Source organism: Pieris rapae, chromosome 18 (assembly GCF_905147795.1).
Source record: "Pieris rapae chromosome 18, ilPieRapa1.1, whole genome shotgun sequence".
In the NCBI taxonomy this organism is placed as follows: domain Eukaryota; kingdom Metazoa; phylum Arthropoda; class Insecta; order Lepidoptera; family Pieridae; genus Pieris; species Pieris rapae.
In genome coordinates this window covers 3,230,972-3,252,520 of record NC_059526.1, presented here as the reverse complement: position 1 = coordinate 3,252,520, position 21,549 = coordinate 3,230,972, and the positions used below count along the sequence as shown (strand labels likewise).

The 21,549-nt window shown below is 31.5% G+C and overlaps 1 protein-coding gene across 2 annotated transcripts in view; it reads left to right on the top strand.

Moving 5' to 3' along the window:
* The window catches only part of LOC110999360 (protein O-mannosyl-transferase TMTC1-like), a 108,833-nt gene that overhangs the window by 47,555 nt on the left and 39,729 nt on the right, over window positions 1-21,549 (top strand). For both annotated transcript variants that reach the window (XM_045632089.1, XM_022268375.2), the window contains exon 2: window positions 976-1,308. In XM_045632089.1, the coding sequence (XP_045488045.1) occupies window positions 983-1,308 (326 nt within the window). In that variant the 5' untranslated portion in view covers window positions 976-982. The remainder of the gene's footprint in view (window positions 1-975; window positions 1,309-21,549) is intronic.

Below are 21,549 nucleotides of genomic sequence, written 5' to 3'. Positions count from 1 at the left end.
ACTCGATATCCGACGGAGTGAAGGTTTTCTCCAAATTCTTTTACTCATCCATCTTCATCGCGATAATTTTTTATAGATAATTTCTGTGGAAGTGATATCATTGTAAGAAACACAATGTTTTTATATACGTTTCGACAGCAATAAAAATGTGACACGTGCGGCGGAACCGATAAATGTGAAGGTTAAACCATAAATAACCATATATGGATGAAAGCAATAGCTATAAAATCTGTTTTTTAAGTTAAGTTCAAATAAAATAATATAAATATATTAGAAATTTACCCAACGCGAAATGACGAATAGATTAATAATGAGCGAGGTTGTTCTATATATGTCATGTTTGTGGAACGCGCTGTGCATTGCACGCTTTTGTTGGTGTTAGTAATGAATAGAATTGGAACTAATTTCTAGAACGAACTCTTTTGTGGTAAAGAAAATATTTATCGATTCCTATTATTTGTAACTGGAGCAAATTGAGCAAAATATGGTACCAATTATTCTAAGACTACCCTGTGAGCATGACTGTCTCGTCGTAAAAACGAATATTTCATTAAAAATTGAATTAATTTTGAATAAAAGAAAATTTTTAAATTATTTCAATGTATGTAACCGATTACCACATTTTAAATAAAATCAGAATTTGGCTTTACATAAATAATAAAAAAACATTTAATATTCTTACAAAACTAAATAAAAATAAAACCTTTTACTGGCCACTTCTCATCAAATAAATGTAAAAATTGCTCTTTGGTCTGCAGACCTTTTAAGTCTGCTTAGCTACTAAGACTATGCACTGTATCTTTTTCGTGATGATAAGTATTCTAACGGGCAAGTAGCCTTCCTCGCCTGATACACGCCGTCGACATTTTGGGTCCAAGTCACGCCGGTTTCCTCACGATGTTTTCGTTTATCGTACCAGTGTATCTTGTGTTCCTAATTTTTGTATCAACCCTCATGTACATTTTTTTGTTACAGATTACCAATGTGCAGATGTAGGAACGTCACTGTAAACAAAACCAGCCCCAAAATGAAACGCCGCTTACCGCCAGTGAGGGAAGATATTCCCCAACATAGTATGTGCAACAGTGACTTAGTTGTGTATACTATGGTGACTACTACAGCTGTACTCAGTTATATTAACAGCCTCAATGGTGATTTTGTTCATGATGATATACCTGCTATAGTGACGAATAGTGATGTGACGGGGAGTAGCCTGAAACAGCTATTTTTGGATGATTTTTGGGGTACACCGATGGTTGATCCGCACAGCCATAAATCTTATAGGCCGCTGACAACACTGTCTTTTAGGTAAGTTATAGTTTAAGTAATTTCATACAATGCTACATTTATGCGAGTACTACACACTACGTATGCACTCATTACGTTATCTATATAAATTGCTCTTTAGCAAACGTGGTCTCTCGCTGGCGGTTTATATCTGTCAAAGTTTGAATTCATTGCATTTAATACACTGGCAAAGGTGTTGACGTCATTAATTGAAGTATTCAATATCTACGTCTACACACGAAACACGTTGTGTATGTGTATATTATATAAAATATGTATTAAAAAAAGTTGTGTTTTGTAAAGCATAAAAAATGCTTCAAATATTTACAATACCTGTATGATATAAGCTGCTTCTCAAGTCGAATATATTAATTAATAAATTAATTTCATTGCAGAAAATACGAAAAAAGCAACAACTTTTAAACATATGTATATATTATATAGCAAAAACAAACCTACCAAATATGACAAAATAATAAATTACAATATACTCGAACATTCATATAAACCAAACAAGTACCAAGCACGATCCAAACTTAAATTCGAACAGGATTTACACAAATCCTACAAAGTTGGATATCAATTTCATATGAGTTATGCAATTCTAGGAGTCGATTGCTTCCGGAGCGCAACATCTTCACTAACTTTATATAACTAACTATATCCATATTTGCGTAGTTTTGGGAACTAATAATGATTAATACTGCAGTTTCACTATGACGAGTTTGCACTCGTCGATTGCATATCTAAGTTTCCTCTAGGTTTGCGTTAAGTTTACCGTCTTTGTCTTCAGTATAAGTACAATCTACGCGAACATTTAATGAACATTAAGCTTTTTATAAATCTAGTGTTACAAACATCAACAAATTTTCTGTAAAGCAAATAAGGGCTGCTGTCTATTATGTAAAATATTGTAAGTAATAAAAGTAGTGTTTGGAGTCCCTCTAAGGAGGTAAAACTTCGTAATGAAAATTGGAAGGGGTCGAAATTGATTTTTAGCGAAATCCTATTGTTTCTTTAAGACGGATTTTATTAACATTGATCGCATCTTAAACATCATTTTCGAATGAAGAACAACATACATAAAACATTTACAGTGGGATTATGATAACTAAAGTAAGATACGAAATGTTTGAGTTTTATTTTATCAACGTTTAATGCAACAGTGCTTCATACTCCCTCAATGGCTATTTTAAACGTTTAACGCAACCCTGATGGAAGTCGCATTAGAAGTAACTTCAAAAGTGTTCATCAAATATCACAGTTAAAACGATCAATTATGACAACGATTAATGATTTCCCACATAAGGTTTAACAACATTTTAATTTAAGTATTAAATATCTACGTTACTACACACGAAACATATTGTGTATATTATATACAATATGCATAAAAAAGTTGTCTTTTTTAAAGCGTAAAATTTATATTATATATGATATAAGCTGGAAGTAAAGGTATTTTTAGGCAAAACAGAAAGTATCGCGTTCCTATAAAACTCTCTTGAAGCAAAATTTTCGATTTTACCAATTAATTTGGTAAGTTTTAGCATTCGATTAATAATTATCACATCTTTCGAATATCATATTATACTCAAAACCTTAGATAGTGTATGTTCTCCTTACTGATAAAAAACAAATCATTCATACTTGCACATAGAATGTAATGCATTTAGAAAATAACTTATACAAAAAATGCAAAACTTATACCGTTTGAAACCGTAATACGATTGATGGGTTGACATCTACTTGGACACACATAAATGAATATTAAATTCGCTTGCCATTTAGCCCATCAGTTTAGTAATTATTTTGTATGCTGTTACAGGAAGTTATAGTCTTCTACTAGCTTCTTTTCATTTATTTAGACACTTTATCGGTTTAAACAGTTTCCACCAATTACTTATTATTGGGATTTAAAAAAAACATATTCATTAAAGTAAATAAAACGAGCTATTTGTTCAAAATTTACCTTTTCATTAAAGGGGTGAATCTTTCTCCGGAATGAAATAAATGTGTTTGATATATTAAATTTGGCGTCCACACGCCATGTGATAAATAGAGGCTTCTCCGCACAATTTATGAGCGACTTCTAGACGTTGGAATGAATGTTGAAAACACAACATAATGTGTATTTACCTCTCCTTCCTTCCTTTATAAAATAATAATGTTATCTCGCTTGGGTCTATAGGGTAATGATGTTGACAGAATACGAATGTGCCACGAATGTTTGAATATGACATGGCGCTTTTCTTGTTAAACTTTGAAAGATTTGTTAACGTATGTTTTGGTGTTATACATTATTTGGAATTAAGAATCCTATACAGAAATTACGTATTTACGGTAAATACATGGGTATTGGCCTCCTATATGTTGCTTTGATGCCAAATAATCTAGTAATCTTTAAATCAAATTCCATAGATTGAGGTCCAGTGTCCCGTTGTTAAAATACATAGTTATAGAGAGAGATTTTTATATCGTATAAAATCCTTGATTTTGCTATCAGCTTCCGATGCTATCTCGCATACTGTATGTTATTATTATGGGCTAAGTCCTATCAATTGTTGCGTATAATTACATCGGGCCTTGTTCCCGAGAACAATGGCGCAAATAGGATTTGAAATAACGCCTCGCTAATGTGTGATTGAACAATGTTGCGTATGATATTGCCTTGCTCTACAGATTGCGGTTGTTAAATTAATTGAGAAGCTTTAACTCGATAAAGGGATATTATGGTTTCCAATTACTAATATAAAAAGGTACAGGCAATCAATAATTAGAGGTGCTCAAATCCTTTGTTCTTTAGTTTTTTTTTATAGAACAGGGGGCAAACGGTAGGAGGCTCACCTGATGTTAAGTGATACCACCGCTCATGGACACTCCCAATGCCAGAGGGCTCGCGAGTGCGTTGCCGGCCTTTTAAAAATTGGTACGCTCTTTTCCAAGAATACTAAAGTTATTATTTTAGTATTTTCCTTAAGGCGTAAAGTATGCGTTCAGCCTCTTGTGTCTAGCATACCTCGAGTATTGGATATAATAATAAAGCCCATTTATTTCCAACAACCTTAAATAACATTTTTATCTTTTAACTATTCATCTAAGACTATGTTATTGGAACCCCGTGTAGGGTAAAGACCTCCTCTAGTTCAAAATTATCATATTCTCCATGCATCCGAATTTCCTTACTTCCGCTACACCAAGTGTATCTATTTCTATTTTTTGTAGTGAGTGTGTTAATAGAGTTTCATATTTTTGCCTAGAGTGTTATGGTCTCTTTTCCCCACGGGGACCAGCCGGCTTGGGGAAGGATTGGATATAAGGCAATTTTTTCACAATAGAAGTGTTTGACAGGTAGAAATTGTATTCAAATTTTCCACATGGCCCACCAAGGAGATTTTAATAATAGGCTACATATCCTCTACCTACTCTACTGTAACACGATTAAAATAAAAAGAAGCATTGGAATTTGTGTGTTTGTAGAAAGTAACTTCAAATTACAATTCAATAACAACCAATTACGCAAAGCACAAATTAATTTTAAAATTATATATACATTACACGTTGCCATATTGAATGGAATATATTGACAATAAAACATTAATGACCAATCGTTAGTAATTTCAACCGTTATTAAAAATTCATTTATTCTTTGTCGTTTCTGTACCGTCATTTATTAGACTGGATTTGAATATAAATGTGTAAACTACCATTTACTTGATGCCACCCAATACATGTTTTTTTTATTAAATTTGCTTAAAATAGAAGACGGCACCTTGCATTCCAAACTTCAGTATTCTTGGGAAATGAGACTTAAAATTTATATACACATGCGACACACAGTTTGTAAAAATCTGTGTGTCAATTGTGTTCGTCATATGAAATCCCATTCGGGGTACTTCACTTTTTATAGATTTATTTATTTATTACAGATAATAAAATAGATATATGGTGAAGTTTTTTATACATTACTATATAAAATAGCTTAATAACTCGTCAATTCCTATGAATGGCTGCTAAAGTATATGCATGTCAAATATAAAATTACAGGTTTCTATTATATAAAACAATTAGTATTGTGTGACTGTGTGAAAATACCACCTGTTATAGTATTTCATTCTGTGATTTCATATTGTAAAATAGGTCGAAAATCGATCGTTAAACATAAATATAGTATGTTTATTAAAGTTTGATTTATATTTATTAATCAAACCAGTATTGGCCTATTGGCTTTAGCGTTCGGTTCTCATGACTGATGTTGTAGGTTCAATCCCTGACTTTGCTAATGGTATTAATGTATGTGTGCATATAACAATTGCTCGTATGATGAAGGAAAACATGCTAGACAAACAGCATGTCTCAAGTCCAGACAGAAGGCTAATCAAACTATTAGTCTTTGAAATAAGTATGACCAAAGAAACGGAAAATCTGAAACGAAGACCCAATAGATTATTATTATTATCATAACTATTATTATTTAGACATAAAGTCATAGTAGGTAGTCATAGTCATTAAAAATAATATTTTTTAATCTTTGATTAGAATTATTTCTATTTTTTAATCTTTAGGTTTTATGATGATAAATTGAAATAAGCAATGTGTAAATAAAAAATAATTTTCAAAGGCATAAAGGCTGTTTTGTTTTTACTTTGTGAAGAAATTTTGAGCTTGCCCATACTTTAATCTTTCCGTAACAAAACAAATGCATACAAAATATTGTTGTTTGTCTTCCGGCAAAGGTAATCTGATTGCGCTTTCATATTTCTAGAGCACGAACGAGTGGACGATTCAACTTTGCTTTGCTGTATTGAATTTCAATTGTTTTGTATGTCAAAGATTTTTTGTCGAACTGGGTTGCCTTTGAAATGTTATGGTTGATAGGTTTATATTGAAGGGAAAACTTATTGGTACGACTGTGGACTTTAGTTAGCTTTGTTTGTTGTTGCTTTAGTAATTTACTCTTACTATATAAACTAAAGTTAAGCATTTATGATCATTACTAAAAACCGATTTTGATAAAAAATGACGCGATTAATAAGTTGTGAAACAAACTTAATATTATAATCTTATATTATATGGAAAAATATAAAACTTGATCCTGTTAATAAGCGAGAAAAAGATATATATATATTTTAATAATTATCTTAGATTTTATAAGAGAGAAAATAGCTTATTATCTAACTATTATTAGACTAACTATTATAAAACACTAAAACCATAGCAAAGTATTTTTCTCCGATAATTTCTGATTTGTTGAATCAGCAATGTTTGAAAAATAAATCTGTTGTTTTCTCAGCTAATATTTACTCAAACAGATCTCTGCTTCTTAAGTTAATGTTTATATTTAAGTAATTATATCATTTAGGTTTATCAGAAAGTACTCTGTAACAATTGTGATAGTCAATCTGATCCGTAGCGCTGAAGGTATGTTTTTTACTATGTAGTTATTAGATTGGAGGAATTTAAGAGGAAAAATAAGATGATAAGCAATCAAGAAAAAAGTTATAACAACGCAAACAAAATTACGTACAAGAGGTTTTTCCGAAAGTTTTTGCAAGCCCCAGCATCAAATACTAAATAACAACCGTACCTAAGGTTAAGGAAAGAGGTTACAACGTATTTTTACTTAAACTGTGTCCTTGGGATTGCGCTCATATATTATAGATGCATTCAACATTAAAGTATCATTGCTTAGGTTGAGCTTCTTCTCAGGGTTTTTTGAAATTCAATAAATTTACATTAAGGGACAAATTTATTCGTTACTCTAAGGGCCTGTTTCACAATGTATGGATAAGGTACCAAATAGCTATGCAACACATAAATTATTCGAAAGATAAAAGTTTCGAATAAGATACTTGGCATTTCATGACGAATAGCGCCATCTGACAGCCGTGAAACGCAAAAATACTATTTATCCTACCAATAAGTAATAAATAGCTTATTCGGAACTTATCCGGACATTGTGAAACAGACCCTAAAACTATTAATCTGTCAGCCAATAGTATTCCAATTGGGCAGCTTCTTATAATTATTCTGGTTTTCACAATGTTTTTGGAAATGTGTACTTATCAACACACAGAGAAACCCTTATAAATATTAAACACGTAAAATAGGAACCACACTTCTTAGCCAGTATGAATATCGTTACAGTTTATAAAATTTGCTGCCTCTCCCTTCACTTCTCAAGGCTGGATGTGTGTTTTTCTAATACTTTTAAACTGGCCTTTTTCAGCGATAATGTAGCATGATGAAATAAAGTTTAATCAGCACTGTTTTGTTTCGTTACAAACATAAAATAAATATTCCTGTTTAATATTACTGGAGAACATAAATAAATAAAGCTTTCATTAAAATAGCTAATAATAAAACCTTGTCGAGGATTCTTCAAATCGTGTTTTGAAGTTATAATACTTTGTTGAATCATCTCGTTCCCTAGGGATCAAAAATTAAATTAAACTAAGATCTAGACACTGCAAATACGAAACAAGAACAATATTTATGTAGAGCTTTAATCAAAGAACGGAAATTAACAGATAACAACAGTGAATTGAATTCAACTTATAAATACAAATTTATTTTACTTTATAAATATATTTTTTAATTTCAACACGCTGATACAAAGAGTAACTCGCCACGTTTTCTTGAAAATAGTTTCAATTTAATTTAAAAATTATTATTTCAGTTGATATTGAGGTATTATTAAAGTTAAACACGTTTTCATTTGGATTTTCGGAAGTTTTTTTTTTCTTTTTTATCTATCTGCAATCAGCCTCAAGGCAGGCAACAGGCAAAGGCATTTCTATGTAAATAATCAATTTTTCATATCGCAATCAAATGGAACATTTAATTTTATAATATGTTATAGCATATTATATAATTGATGAGATGTTATTATAAATTAAAATAATGAATTTGTTTGTTAAACAAGACTGAGTCTTAACTAGCTTAATACATTTAAAAGTGATTTAAGAAAGGCTATTACAGATAGGAACATTCCGAAGGATAATTAAGAAACAAAAATAATACCATATTATTATATTTAATCGCGACGTATAACGATAATAACGTCTCCAATGGTTTAATAACATTTGTTATGGTTTGTTCTTAATATAATTTTAGCCATAAAGAATGCTGAGATTTCGTTCGTACTATTAGGAAACAAAGTTCTAGAGTAACTATACAAGAAAGGCTTTTAGCTACCGAGCATTGTTACAATTTGGAGCCGATCCAAGCCGTGTTTATAAATTTTCATTTGGACAATGATACATGCCTGTGTAGGGCTTACATTTTTATTTGTTTCTGGACTCTAACAAATAGACATATTTATTCATGCTTATATAGTGATACTAGCTGACCTGGCAAACGTCATTTTGCCATGTATACAGTATATCATTTATAATAAAAAATAGGGGTTGATCGTAGAGGGTTGAATGTATTTTTTAATGCTGTTGATACATGAATAAAAAATTTAAAGGTCGACTACCCTTAACATTTAGGGGGTTGGGTAGATGTTGTCATGATGAGACATACCCAATATGCACACAAAATTTCATGAGAATCGGTCAAGCCGTTATGAGTAGTTTAACCACAAACAACGCTGCACGAAAATTTTAATATAAGATTGACTTTAGAGTTACACTTATGGATATTGAGGGATCTAAATCTAATTGGCATATGCAAACGTTGGCACTGATATGGCTATAACTATTAAAAATTACACAATACTGTTGTTGTACTTAAGTAATATAATTAAGCCAGCGTTCCACTGCGTACAGGTACCAAACTTTTTAAATTTCTTTTGATTTTCATTGTATTAATTTTAATGATTTCTATTTTTACTTTGTAGGTTAAGAAAATTATAAACACTGTTTACTTGATTGTAAATAAAAATTTATAGTAAAAGAAATTGTTAAAATTTAAATACAAATTTGGTTCACTTTGGCCAACATATCTATAAATATTTCTTTGTCTTTAACAGATATATTAAGAGATATAATACAATGTTTTTCACGTTTATATCTAACTGTATATGATTGAATAGAGTAATTTCAAATATGGCACAGCCTAACCTCATAATAAAAGTTACATTAAAGGTTCAAACACGTAGCAAAGTTACGGATTCATAAAACTTGGTTTATTCTCTATCGTAAAAGAGACACCCTGATTTTATTTTACGTTCTATATCAAACGCATTATTATTTCATATTTGGTGCAGCCTAAATAAAATAAAGGCTTGGGTAGGTCAGACAACACAACAGTTCTGTTGTTTTATATAATTAATGAAAATGTTTTCGCATCAAACATCGTTCCATTTATTCGTAATTTGAGTAAAGTTTTAAATGAAGGTCTCTGGACTTTATTTAATCAATCAGGTCTTGACAAGATAGTACTTGATTTCAAAGGAGCAATTGGTTATATATATTTTAGTTTTTTTTCCTTGTGATAATAGAGGCTCGTCGTTGTTATTCAGAGTAAATTTGATGCGAATTGCGTTGGAGTTACAAGCCAGTATTTACCTAACCCCAATTAGGCTAGAGTTAATATTGTAATGTTAAAGTACAGTTTATTTTTACGTTATTTATAAACAAGGTTGTGAATTTAAAGCCTAAAGTTTTAAACATTTTAATGGCCAATTGAGTGGGGAAAGTTGATGAATTCAACAAATTATTATATTATATAATGTGTAAGGATCTGCTTGCAATAAAACCGTGAAAAATCCTAACAAACTACAATGGTAAACGACCCAGGATAGAAAAGGCTAAATGGGAGAACTTTCAGTCTAAGCTATAAGCGCAAATTGAGGGAGATAAAATAATATATTTTTATTCGGAATCTTACAAACTCATACGCGTTTATTAATCATAAAACTGCCTAAACTAAACACAACTTCGTCTCTTAGAATCACAGTATTATCACCAATTAGTTAAAATGATACTAAGAGTGTAACAACTAATTTGGTTTAAATAATGTATGGTAGTCATACATCTTATTGTGATATCAAGAAATAACTTTGCAAAAGGCACATAATTTATATGTTTATTAATATTTTATGGAAACTAGTTTCATGATAGACGTTTCTAGAATCATTTTTATAAAACAAATTAAGATTAACGGTACACTTAAATCTTAATATATATATTTCTTGTGTGCGTGTGTATGTGACTGAACTCCTCCTAAACGACTGGACCGATTTAGACGATTTTTTTTGTGTGTGTTCAAGGGGATCTGGGAATGGTTTAGATTCACAATTTTGTCCGCTGGATAATGTTTTTTTAATTAATTTTCAATTTATTAGTTGTTGTTGATTTTGGAATGTTTTGCATTGGATCCGACAGACGGCGCTACCATCGCAGTGTCAAATTTTAAATAATATTCGAATTTTAATTTTAGTCTGTCCCGAAATTTAAAAAAAGTTTTGTTATCATTGTGTTATATCGTGTGTGACCATGTGCTGGATCGTTAGATATTGTCATAACATTTGAATAATAATTTTCATCAAAATGGCTTATTAAAAATTGAAATTTTGAAATTAAAGACGTGTAGACAGGACAACGTCTGTCGGATCCGCTAGTATTTATATATAAAAAGACTTAATACACGGACTAAATTTATAATGTGTTTGTTGCTATGGTAACGATGGTATTACTTTATTATAAATAGTACACACGGTTTCTAATTTGGCCTAATGGCCTGGAATGTATTTTAATAAAGGTTACCATGGTTACTAGTTACGAAAAGTATACTTTTTTAGTCCTTTAATGTGTTTTGTAATGCATGGTTTCTATAACTTGAGCCACCCTTTGTAACAGACCGCAAAGCGCTTAGATATATAATATTTTTATTGCAGACCCGACCCCGCTAAGGAAGCAAAAGAGACCTTCTAAATAAAATATTCTTTGGAATGTAATTTTGAGTTTATGTAGCACAATATGACCCTTACGTTTTTGCTTAGGCTTTGTTTACGTTCAGTTCTTAAATCTACTTAAGCGTAAAAGCTCCAGTAAATTGTGAATTGTTTATTTCGTTATTCTACCTAGAAATTAGTCTGTTATTTGTCAATGTCAAAATATGGGGTGATTTTTATATTGTATAAAGCTTGTTCAAGCCAATGGTTTGAAAACTCAGAGTTTTATGAAACCTACACAATTGTATTAGTAATTGTGTAACTTACAATAAGAAGAAATTTAAGCCATTTTTCATGTTCATTTATAAATTCAAATATTAAATGGGGTGTTAAAGAAATAGCAGTGCCGTGGAGCCGTCGGTCACACCCACTTTATGTACGGCAAAATTTTCTAAAAGAAAAAAAAAATCTCGATTAAAGAACACTACAATAAATAAAATGAGAAAATACAAGCTACGCTCACAGTTCGGAAGTTAGAACGTGGTTATTATCGGTGATGGTTTGGTGGGGCGTGTCTTATCAAGAAGTCATAAACCTACATTTTTGTGAAAATGGTGTGAAAACTTCAGCCAACTTTAACATACTCCTTCCAGCTGAACACTGGTCCGTCCCTCATCTAGCCCAGACCTCAACTCTTTCGACGACTTCAAATTAAGGTCAGTTTTAGAGGACATGGCCTGCGAAACGAAACGGCGACATTGAGTCTCTTAAAAACTTTTTGAAGCAAACAGTGGCGCAACTTCCCTTGGAAACAGTGTGTAAATCCATAGATTCGTGGCCAAACAGATTAAAGGCCTATAAAAGTCAAAGGTCGCCATTTTGAATAGAATTTACTCTGTAATAACAATGTTCGTTTAAATTTAATATTTTATTACATTGCCTTATTAAAGAAATGCATTTTTAGTGATAACAGAACTTATGGCTAGACTAGGTACATATATATTATTAATTATTTAGCAATAGAAAGAGCAATAGCAGGAAAAATCGTTAGGTACTGTATTCAATCTGCTATTGCAGACTGAATACAGTACCTACCGATTTTTATATTTTTGGAAGATTCAGTAAAATTTTGTAGATTATGGGTAGTCTTTAAAATTTCAATGGTTGCATTGAACAATTTATTCAAAAATATAGAATATTTACAAGAGGACGTGCATTTTACGAGGCTCATAAAGAGGTAGATAGCGCACACTAAGATAAGACTCTGATGCAATTTATGACCTAAACAACATTCAGGAACTTAGATAATGTTCTGCGCTCTTTATGAATTCTAACATTAACAAATATATTTGAAAATACACAGTAGGCATTGATTTCGCAGGAGGATTTTATTAAATAAAAAAATCCTTCGAAAGACCTCGCAAGCCTCCTGTATTGGTATCCATGTGTTAGCACTTAAATCTAAGATCAGCCCATTGGGTGCTGTCTCAGAAATGATTTAGTTGATATTAATAATCTTCATATTAGATATGAGTGCATATTTTGCATACTCGCAGAGTGGTCAGTCAATTAAGTGGATATTACGTATTTCAATTTATATGGTAAAGTCTGGCCTGGGTTCCAGGTTAAATTGGCGCAGTTATTGCTTTATATAAAAAGACCTACAAGCCATTAAAACCTAGATTTACTAAATGATAAAGTATAGCAAGTTTGTATTGAACGTAAAAGAGAAATATTAATAAAAATGTAGTAGTGCCGTCGCGTGTCTGCTCGCAGTTAGAATTCATGGTACGCTCAAATTTTGGCTATAGAACACAACTATAGATTCTAGATGTGACATTAATAATTACATTTTATTTTCCTTTGCGATATTTTTTTTTTAGTATTTTGTGATGTATTTAACCATGTAACCTTCTTGCGTTCCCAGCTTAAATTTCAAGTACACCTTAATTCACTAAATAACTATTTCAGTTTCTACAGAACTATAATTAAGGATCATCAAATGTTGCTGAAATTAAATTAAATTTTACAAAAGCGGATAAAACATCTGCTCTTCATTTAATATAAAGAAATGCTTTATTTTATTTTAAGAAACACTTACACTCTCATTTTGTATATTGAAGTAGTAATTGAAACATAATGGAACTTTTAATTATTAATTAACAAAGTTGCTTATTTAATGCGACACAAGTACCATTACATTGGTGCAATTCTGTCGAGTTTAATGAATTAATAAGTATGCAATTGTAGCGACAATGATTGCTCACTAATTAATTATGGCATTCACGTTGAACATTTCACTTTTCATTTAATTTTTTTATACGGACGGCCTTCTGATGTATGACTTAATAGTAGCTTTACTTTGTCCTGTATATGAAATGGCTAAAATAAACGAGGTTCAACAACATCTTTTGAATAAATACACATTAATGCATTTATCGTAGTTAAAACATGTTTAACAGCCATGTATTTTAGTAAAAACTAACTCATAATACGGTATCAAAACAATATTTATCTAGAGCTTTATATCTACGTGAATAACATTGGTACAAGTTGGTACGAGGCATAAGCCCGAAATTATAATTATTATGAGTAGTGAATATAACGCGTTTTGTGAACATCTGCTAATCAAGATTGTCGCGAAATTGGATTTTCAGCTGAAATGAAACTATATTAAATGTTATATATTCTTAGGTAAATATCTGGAAAGTTATGGAAAGGGTATTTTTTATTATATTATATATTTATAACCGTATCTCGTATTCATTTCATTTTACACACAAACAAAATCTATGTAGTATTTAATTCTTCAACTATTATCAACACTGCTAAGAAAATATAATAATAACTAGCAGACTCGGCCAAGTGTTATGCACATTATTTTATTGAGACGGACTTCACAAAGCAATTAATTTAAACAACCAAATGCCACACAACTTTTTTATTATCACCTATAATAATATTATAAAACGTAATTTGGGGAGTACTTACTGTAATTTAAAATATATTTTAAAAACAAAATGTTACATTATTTGTAAGTTTTGAGAACTCAAAGATTCCTTCTTATCAGATATTATATTAATTTACGGTGGCCCGTGCGATGTACTGTGACCAAATAGGCCATCAAATGAGCCAATTTTTTAATAAGGAAAAAAATCTTTTAAACAGCTGTTACCCAAATGCTACTTTTGGATATATTGTGAAGAATATTGTAAAAGAGTCTATAAGTAAAACTAATAATCTAATTATATTTATAGGCAATAGAGGGAATTTAAACAAAAAAGAGCTAATTAACTGCTATGAAAAATTATGCTCACTTCATACAAAAAATCTGATTATGTTTACATTCCCTTATAGTAAAAACTTCACTCAACAAGAAAATAATGTAAGACATATTTTAAATCAGACAATGCATACATTTGCTATGTATAATAAAAACTTTACACTAATTGATACCAATAGGTACATAAGTTGTAATAATTACTTTTTGACGAAGGATAGATATAATCTACCTATGTATTTGAAAAGACAGATAGCTGATTCGCTATCATATTTATTGTTTATAACAGCCAAGAATTTGGCTCGACAACCAGCTTCTATTGAGCAGGTTTTAGTTAGTAAGACCTTGGAAGATATTCCAAGACATAGTATTTATAATTTAAATTAGTTACTAAGACAACAGAGAGTCTCTCTGGCAAAGAATTAGTCAGTAAGATAAGTAAATTTAAGAATAATAATAATAAAACTATCAATCTGGTTCACCAAAATATACAAGGCATGAAAAGTAAATTACTAGAAATTGAGTTGTTTTTGAGCAGTGAAAATATTGACATATTGTGTATTTCAGAACACTGGTTAAAGACATGTGAACTTATGTTCAATTTTTGTAATCATCAGATTGGTAGTTCGTTCTGCAGAGGAAATGCAATACGCGGTGGCTCATTAATATTGCTTCATAAAAAATTAAAATTTAAAGAAAGGAAGGACATAGTGAGCCTCTCTGTGGAACGCCTTATTGAAGTATCCTGTGTGGAGCTGGAGCAATTTATCATTGTTAGTTTGTATAGCCCTCCTTCAGCTCAATATGATAGTTTAGAAAAAATATTAGAGCAAGTTCTGTACAAATTGCAAAAATCCAAGAAAAAGTTGGTCGTTAGTGGAGACTTTAATGTAAATTTGCTTGACAACTGTAATTCAAGTAAACGTATGCTTAATCTGTTTAAATCATATAATTTAATTAATAATTTTATTGTACCTACTAGGGTAACAGCCACCACGGCAACATGTATTGACAATATCTATAGTAATATAGTTCCTCTCAACACCTGTATTATCAACAAACTTACATCTGACCACTCTGGTCAATTGTTTGAATTTCAAAATATACTTAAATGTAAAGATCCAAAAAAGACAATATGCACAATACCTGTAACATATGATCGGTTAGACAGATTTAGAAAAAAAATTATATTTAATACGCCATTTTTGCGTAGTAACCAATGCCCTAATAACTTATATAACACATTCTTTGAATCATTTATTGATGAATTCAAAAATGTGTTCACTCCAAAGACTTTTTTGGTCTCGGAGAAACCTACCTTTTGTGACTGGGCACCTCCGGAACTACACAAAAAAAGGCTAAAATTGTATGAATTGTATGATGAAAAACAGTATAATGACAGTGAAGAATTTAAAACTCATGTTAGGACATTTTCAAAAAAATTTAGGCAAGAGTGCAAAATCGCTAAGGCAAAACACTTAAGTAATAAAATAAACAACAGCTCTGATAAGATAAAGGCTACTTGGAAAATTATAAACGAGGAGACTGGAAGAACCTCCAGAAAGGATTCTGAATATAAGATGAACATAAACGGTAAAGTAATTAGTTCCGACCTCGAAGTAGCCTCTGCATTTGAAGAGTTTTTTACTAATATTCCACTAGATACAACAAGCGTTCTGAATTCTTCGCCATCAGCCGCCCTTTTATTATTGCAACAGAATGTTCCTGTATGCAATCGTGAGTTTATATTTAGCCGCATTAGCTGCAATGATATTATAAAAACATTTAAACAGCTAAAAATTAAAAAAACTAAAGATCTTTGGGGTGTATCTGTTTTCATTGTACAATCAGTAATCGATGCTATCAGTTCAGAGTTGGCTATAATATTTAATGAATGTATAGATTGTGGAGTCTTTCCAGACCAGATGAAGTTCAGTAAAATCACACCGTTATTCAAAACGGGCAGCACTTCTGACCCCACAAATTTTAGACCCATATCTGTGCTGCCTGCATTGAGTAAAATTTTTGAAAAAATTATTCTAGATCAATTACTGATACATTTTAATAATAATAAACTTATGCATAGCCAGCAGTATGGTTTTACAAGAGGTCGCTCTACAGCCGATGCTGGCCTTAAATTAATTTCCGAGATTTTAAATGCTTGGGAAAATTCTCATGATGCCATTGGAGTTTTTTGCGATTTATCAAAGGCTTTTGACTGTGTCCATCACGAAATCCTTATCAAAAAACTTCAACACTATGGCATTGGCAAAAAAGCGCTAAATCTTATGGAATCATACCTGAGCGATAGAATTCAGAAAGTAAATGTAAATGGAGCTATATCACAGGGATCGTCTGTTACGATGGGCGTACCGCAGGGCTCCATACTTGGTCCCTTCTTATTCCTCGTCTATATAAATGACCTACCATTTCTTGTAAAGGAGCTTCACGAGATAGTACTGTTTGCTGATGACACTTCGCTTTTATTTAAAGTGAAACGACGAAATCCATCACTTGAGAATGTAAATAGTGCCATCTCCAGTGTGGTTCACTGGTTTAGTACAAATAATCTTAAGTTAAACGAGAAGAAGACAAAATGTATTAAATTTGAAACTACAAATGTAAAAGGTAGTCCTTCTCAAATAATAATTAAAGACGAGGAAATAGACTTTGTTGATAGTGCGGTGTTCTTGGGAATTACCTTAGATAGTAAACTCCAGTGGGGCCAACACATAGAAGGTCTTTCGAATAGGCTAAGTTCTGCAGCGTTCGCAGTGAAAAAGATACGCGATCTTACGGATGAGAACACAGCAAAGCTCGTTTATTTCAGCTATTTTCATAGTATCATGTCATATGGTGTTATTTTGTGGGGTAATGCCGCCGACATTAGTTCGATATTTGTAGTGCAAAAACGGGCTATAAGAGCGATCTGTGGGTTGTCCCCACGGGAGTCAGTCCGAAATAAGTTTAAGGAATTAAATATTTTAACTTTGGCAAGTCAATACATTTATGAGAATATTTTGTATGTGCGGAAAAATATAGATATCTTTAAAAAGAATAGTAGCTTCCATAATTATAGTACTCGTAATAAAGACAAAATTAGTGCACCAACCACAAGGCTGCATAAAACGAGTAATTCTTTCCAAGGCAATTGCATACGTTTTTTCAACAAAATCCCTAGTGAGATACAAATATTGTCAATAAATAAATTTAAATCGTACACTAAAGTAAAACTGCTTGCTAAGGCCTATTATAATATAAATGAATACTTAAACGATCATAGTGCTTGGATATAAATTGCTTCAGTATAAATAGGTAACGCGACAGAATCTCTCGGCTGCATTTTCAGACTATGGGGCGATCGTCGACATCTACGACTTTTTTTAAATGTAAAGTGGGAACAAACCGTGATTCATGTGGTATCAAATTATTTCAGTATAATTAGTATTATTACTATTTTCTTGTGTAGCCAAGTGCACATTTCAAGGATCGTCATGCTCACTCAAATGTCATTGCTTGTGGCGGCGTCCATGCGTCGGGTTGTCTCTCTCCCTAAAATATGGCGAGGGGGCCAATGGCTGGCCATGCGTCATACTCGTGAACGGGTGCTACTTGTGGTGACTGGTCGTACTTGAATTCGTGTTTGCGGTGATATTAGTTGTTTATACTACGTCTTTGCGTGTTGTTCTCACGAGTACGTAAGTGCGTGCTCCTATTTCACCATGCCTCCTGCTGATAGAGGTCAAATCTTTGTTTTTAATTTTTTTTAATTTTTTATTCTTTATTACTCAATATGTCATATGGAACATGGTGTAGTGGTTGCAGCTCCTTACAAGCATTGTGTAAAAAAAAAACTTGGCGATTAAAAAGAGTGGCGGAGAGTTTATTGCCAGTTCTTCTCTTCCGTTCTACGCCCTTGATTTGAGAACTGGCAGTAAATGTAAAATTAAATTCATATAATATTTCTTTTTTTGACGTTCATAAGTGTACATTGTTACCTACATGAATAAATAAATTTTGAATTTGAATTTGAATTTGATGCAGGAGCGGGATGTTAGTTTTATATACAAAATTATATTTAGATAAATTTAACGCAATTAATAAAATTTAAAAAAAAAACGTATACGAGTGGTTACTTTTAGTCTATAATTTTAAGTTACTTTTATGTATTTTACAAGTTTTAGTATAGACGAGAAACTCGATAGTTTAAAAAATATATCGTTAGGTTGTCGGTTAATAAATGGGTTCAACATTTAACAGCGCTGTAAACATAATGATATCTAGCCTTAATTAGCTCGCTCTGCCAACTACCTCCTTAACTTGACTATAAATCTGCTTTGAATAAACATGCAATTAACGTTCATGTTTTATTTTGTTAAACTTTTGATTAAAAATTTTACCATCAAGTTTTTAACTGATAACATTTTTATAGATATAATAATAACATATTTTATAATTTTCACTACACTTTTCTGCATTGGTTTTGTGGTGAAAGCACAATCAAAGACTTATTTTTTCCTGACTAGAAGGGTACTTTTTGGTTTAAAAAAAAAGCGGTTGTCTGTAAAGTCGGTTTACTGACGATTGTTAAACGTGACAATGTCATACGAAAATACTGATGGAATGGTTGCATTTTTCAAAAGAAAATTTTAATTTTATTTGTTTGATAGATATTTTGTATGGATATATATAGAGATGGAATAAATGGAAATCACAATTTAATTGATTAAGTTATATTCATTTGTACTACAGTTATGTCAATTTTTTAACAAATGAACGCTGCCGAACGCAGCTGTTCTGCCTCTTTGTCGCTCGTTCCGCGCTCTCGCTTGCACTTCAAGTCTTAAATTTAACAGAGGTGACCAAATGCGTCATAAGCGAGGTACCGCCGCATGCGTCATGTTTTTTTCGTGCGTGACGCCGGCACCATCGAATTATAAGACGTTGTCACGTCAATAAAATAAAACTGCGATATACATCAGGCTCAGAAGTAGGCGCATCACCTTGGCTATACAAATAAAATTTATCAAATAAACGAATATAATTACGACCTTAAATACATTTTAAACAACATTTTACTTAAGTATTATATAGCCTCTACCTGTGTTCCGGGCATATTTAAGAGCAGTACCAATGAACTAATTACATATGGGTCGTAGATGTAAGTATTCATTGACAAGTTGTAGATCATTAAAATACTAAAAAAAGAGTTTTCATATTCGTAACTAGGTTAGAATACAAAATACATGAATCACGTCAAATTGCAGAAAATTACATCTGCTGAGCGTCCTCGACCGATTTCTAGGTAACGAGTGCACTCATTGAAGTAATTCACTTGTTGTTATAATGAGAAATGCGAACTAGAATATACTTTTCATTGTAAGTACCGAGGGTAGGAACAATACTTAACATGATATAGCTATCTGTGCGATTAAAGACTCGAGTACGGATTATAAATGCGCGCATATGTTAAATAAAAAAGGACTGCTCTTCAAATAAGCTGTTGTTAAACAAACTTATTTATTAGCAGTTAATAAAAGTATATTTCTACCTAAAAAATCTATGTTCATTCAATTTAAAAAAGATATTGTTCTTATTTTAAATTTAAATTGTATGAACATAGATTTTTTTATTGGAAAAATACTTTTATTCCTGTGTTTTAGTTTTCATGGCTTCAACGTTAAAAAAAACGTCAATTTAGCCAATATCACAATACATCTGATAGTAAAAACCTATAATATCTTAATATATATATATATATAAAACTTGTTAAGCACCAAACCTGTTCCTTGCAAATCATTATTACTATTGCTAAAAGTTGAATTTTATTAAGTACCGGAAAAATTTAAATAAAACTAGTACCTTAAGTGCATTTAAGATTCCCCTCACAAAGTCGTTAAAGTGTCTCGAAATTCGGGAGCGGGGTTGCATAATCTGATTTTGAAATTAGATTGCGCATCTCACGCACAGTAACGTTTGGACGAGTGCCAGAGTACGCCATATCGAGTTATCTTGGAATTTATAAAATAAATGTGATAGCAAAGAAGGGGTTTGAAATCATGTGTTACATATACCCTAAAAATAAAATATAAATAGTATTAGTAGTTACAGCGTTTTTTGACATGACAACCTCTTATAATTCGATGGAGCCGGCTGTACGTACGAAAAAACATGACACATGCGGCGTTACCTCGCTCTGAGGCGTTCCATTTAAGGCTTGAAGTACAAAGCGCGGAACGAGCGACAAAGAGAAACAATCGGCCTCCGCGCTCGGCAGCTTTCGTTCGTTAAAAATTGACATAATTGTATTTATGCGTACATTCCCTCTCTATATCCATACAAAATATTTAACAAACAAATAAAATAAAAAAATACTTTTAAAAATGCAACCATTCAATCAGTATTTTCTTATGACGTTGTCACGTACAACTATCGCCAGTTAACCGACTATACAGACAGCCAGTGTTTTAATGTGAAAATTAACTTAGAAACACACATACATTTCCTATGCATACCGTTTAAGTGCGGGCTATAACCAAATCACCCATCGTAGATTTTATTGGTTTAAATTAAAAACAATATATGTATTGATCGTTTTCTATAATTTCAATGGTACATTAATTAAGAAGACATATATATTCCCTAATAAATGAAATAAAATAAAAACTTATCTACTAGATATAGTAAACCATGTATGGTCATTCCCAGCGTAGTTATAGTTTGGTGCTTGATAATTGTACTGAACTCATAAGAATATTATTGTTATTTCCGAACCAATTAAAATACAAAATACAATTGGGGCCTTCAAGAAAAGAGCCAATCAATTTTGATTAACACCACACTTTGAAGCCTTTTACTGAGTATCCATAGACGTTGTATTCCTTATATTAAGAAAGAATTCAAAATGCACCGCGACACGAAACTAATTACATAATTTTGCTTTTCTATGGACAAAAAATAAAAAAAGGTTTTTATTCAATGACATTTAAAGATCCAATTAGCAAATTCTATCAATTAATATAGATAAACTAATACGTAACATATTAACGATAAACTATTGAAATTCACATCGAAATCCACCCATTCAGTTAATTTCCCTTTGTTTAGAGAATCTGTTTTATACATAATATGACCTAGATTACAA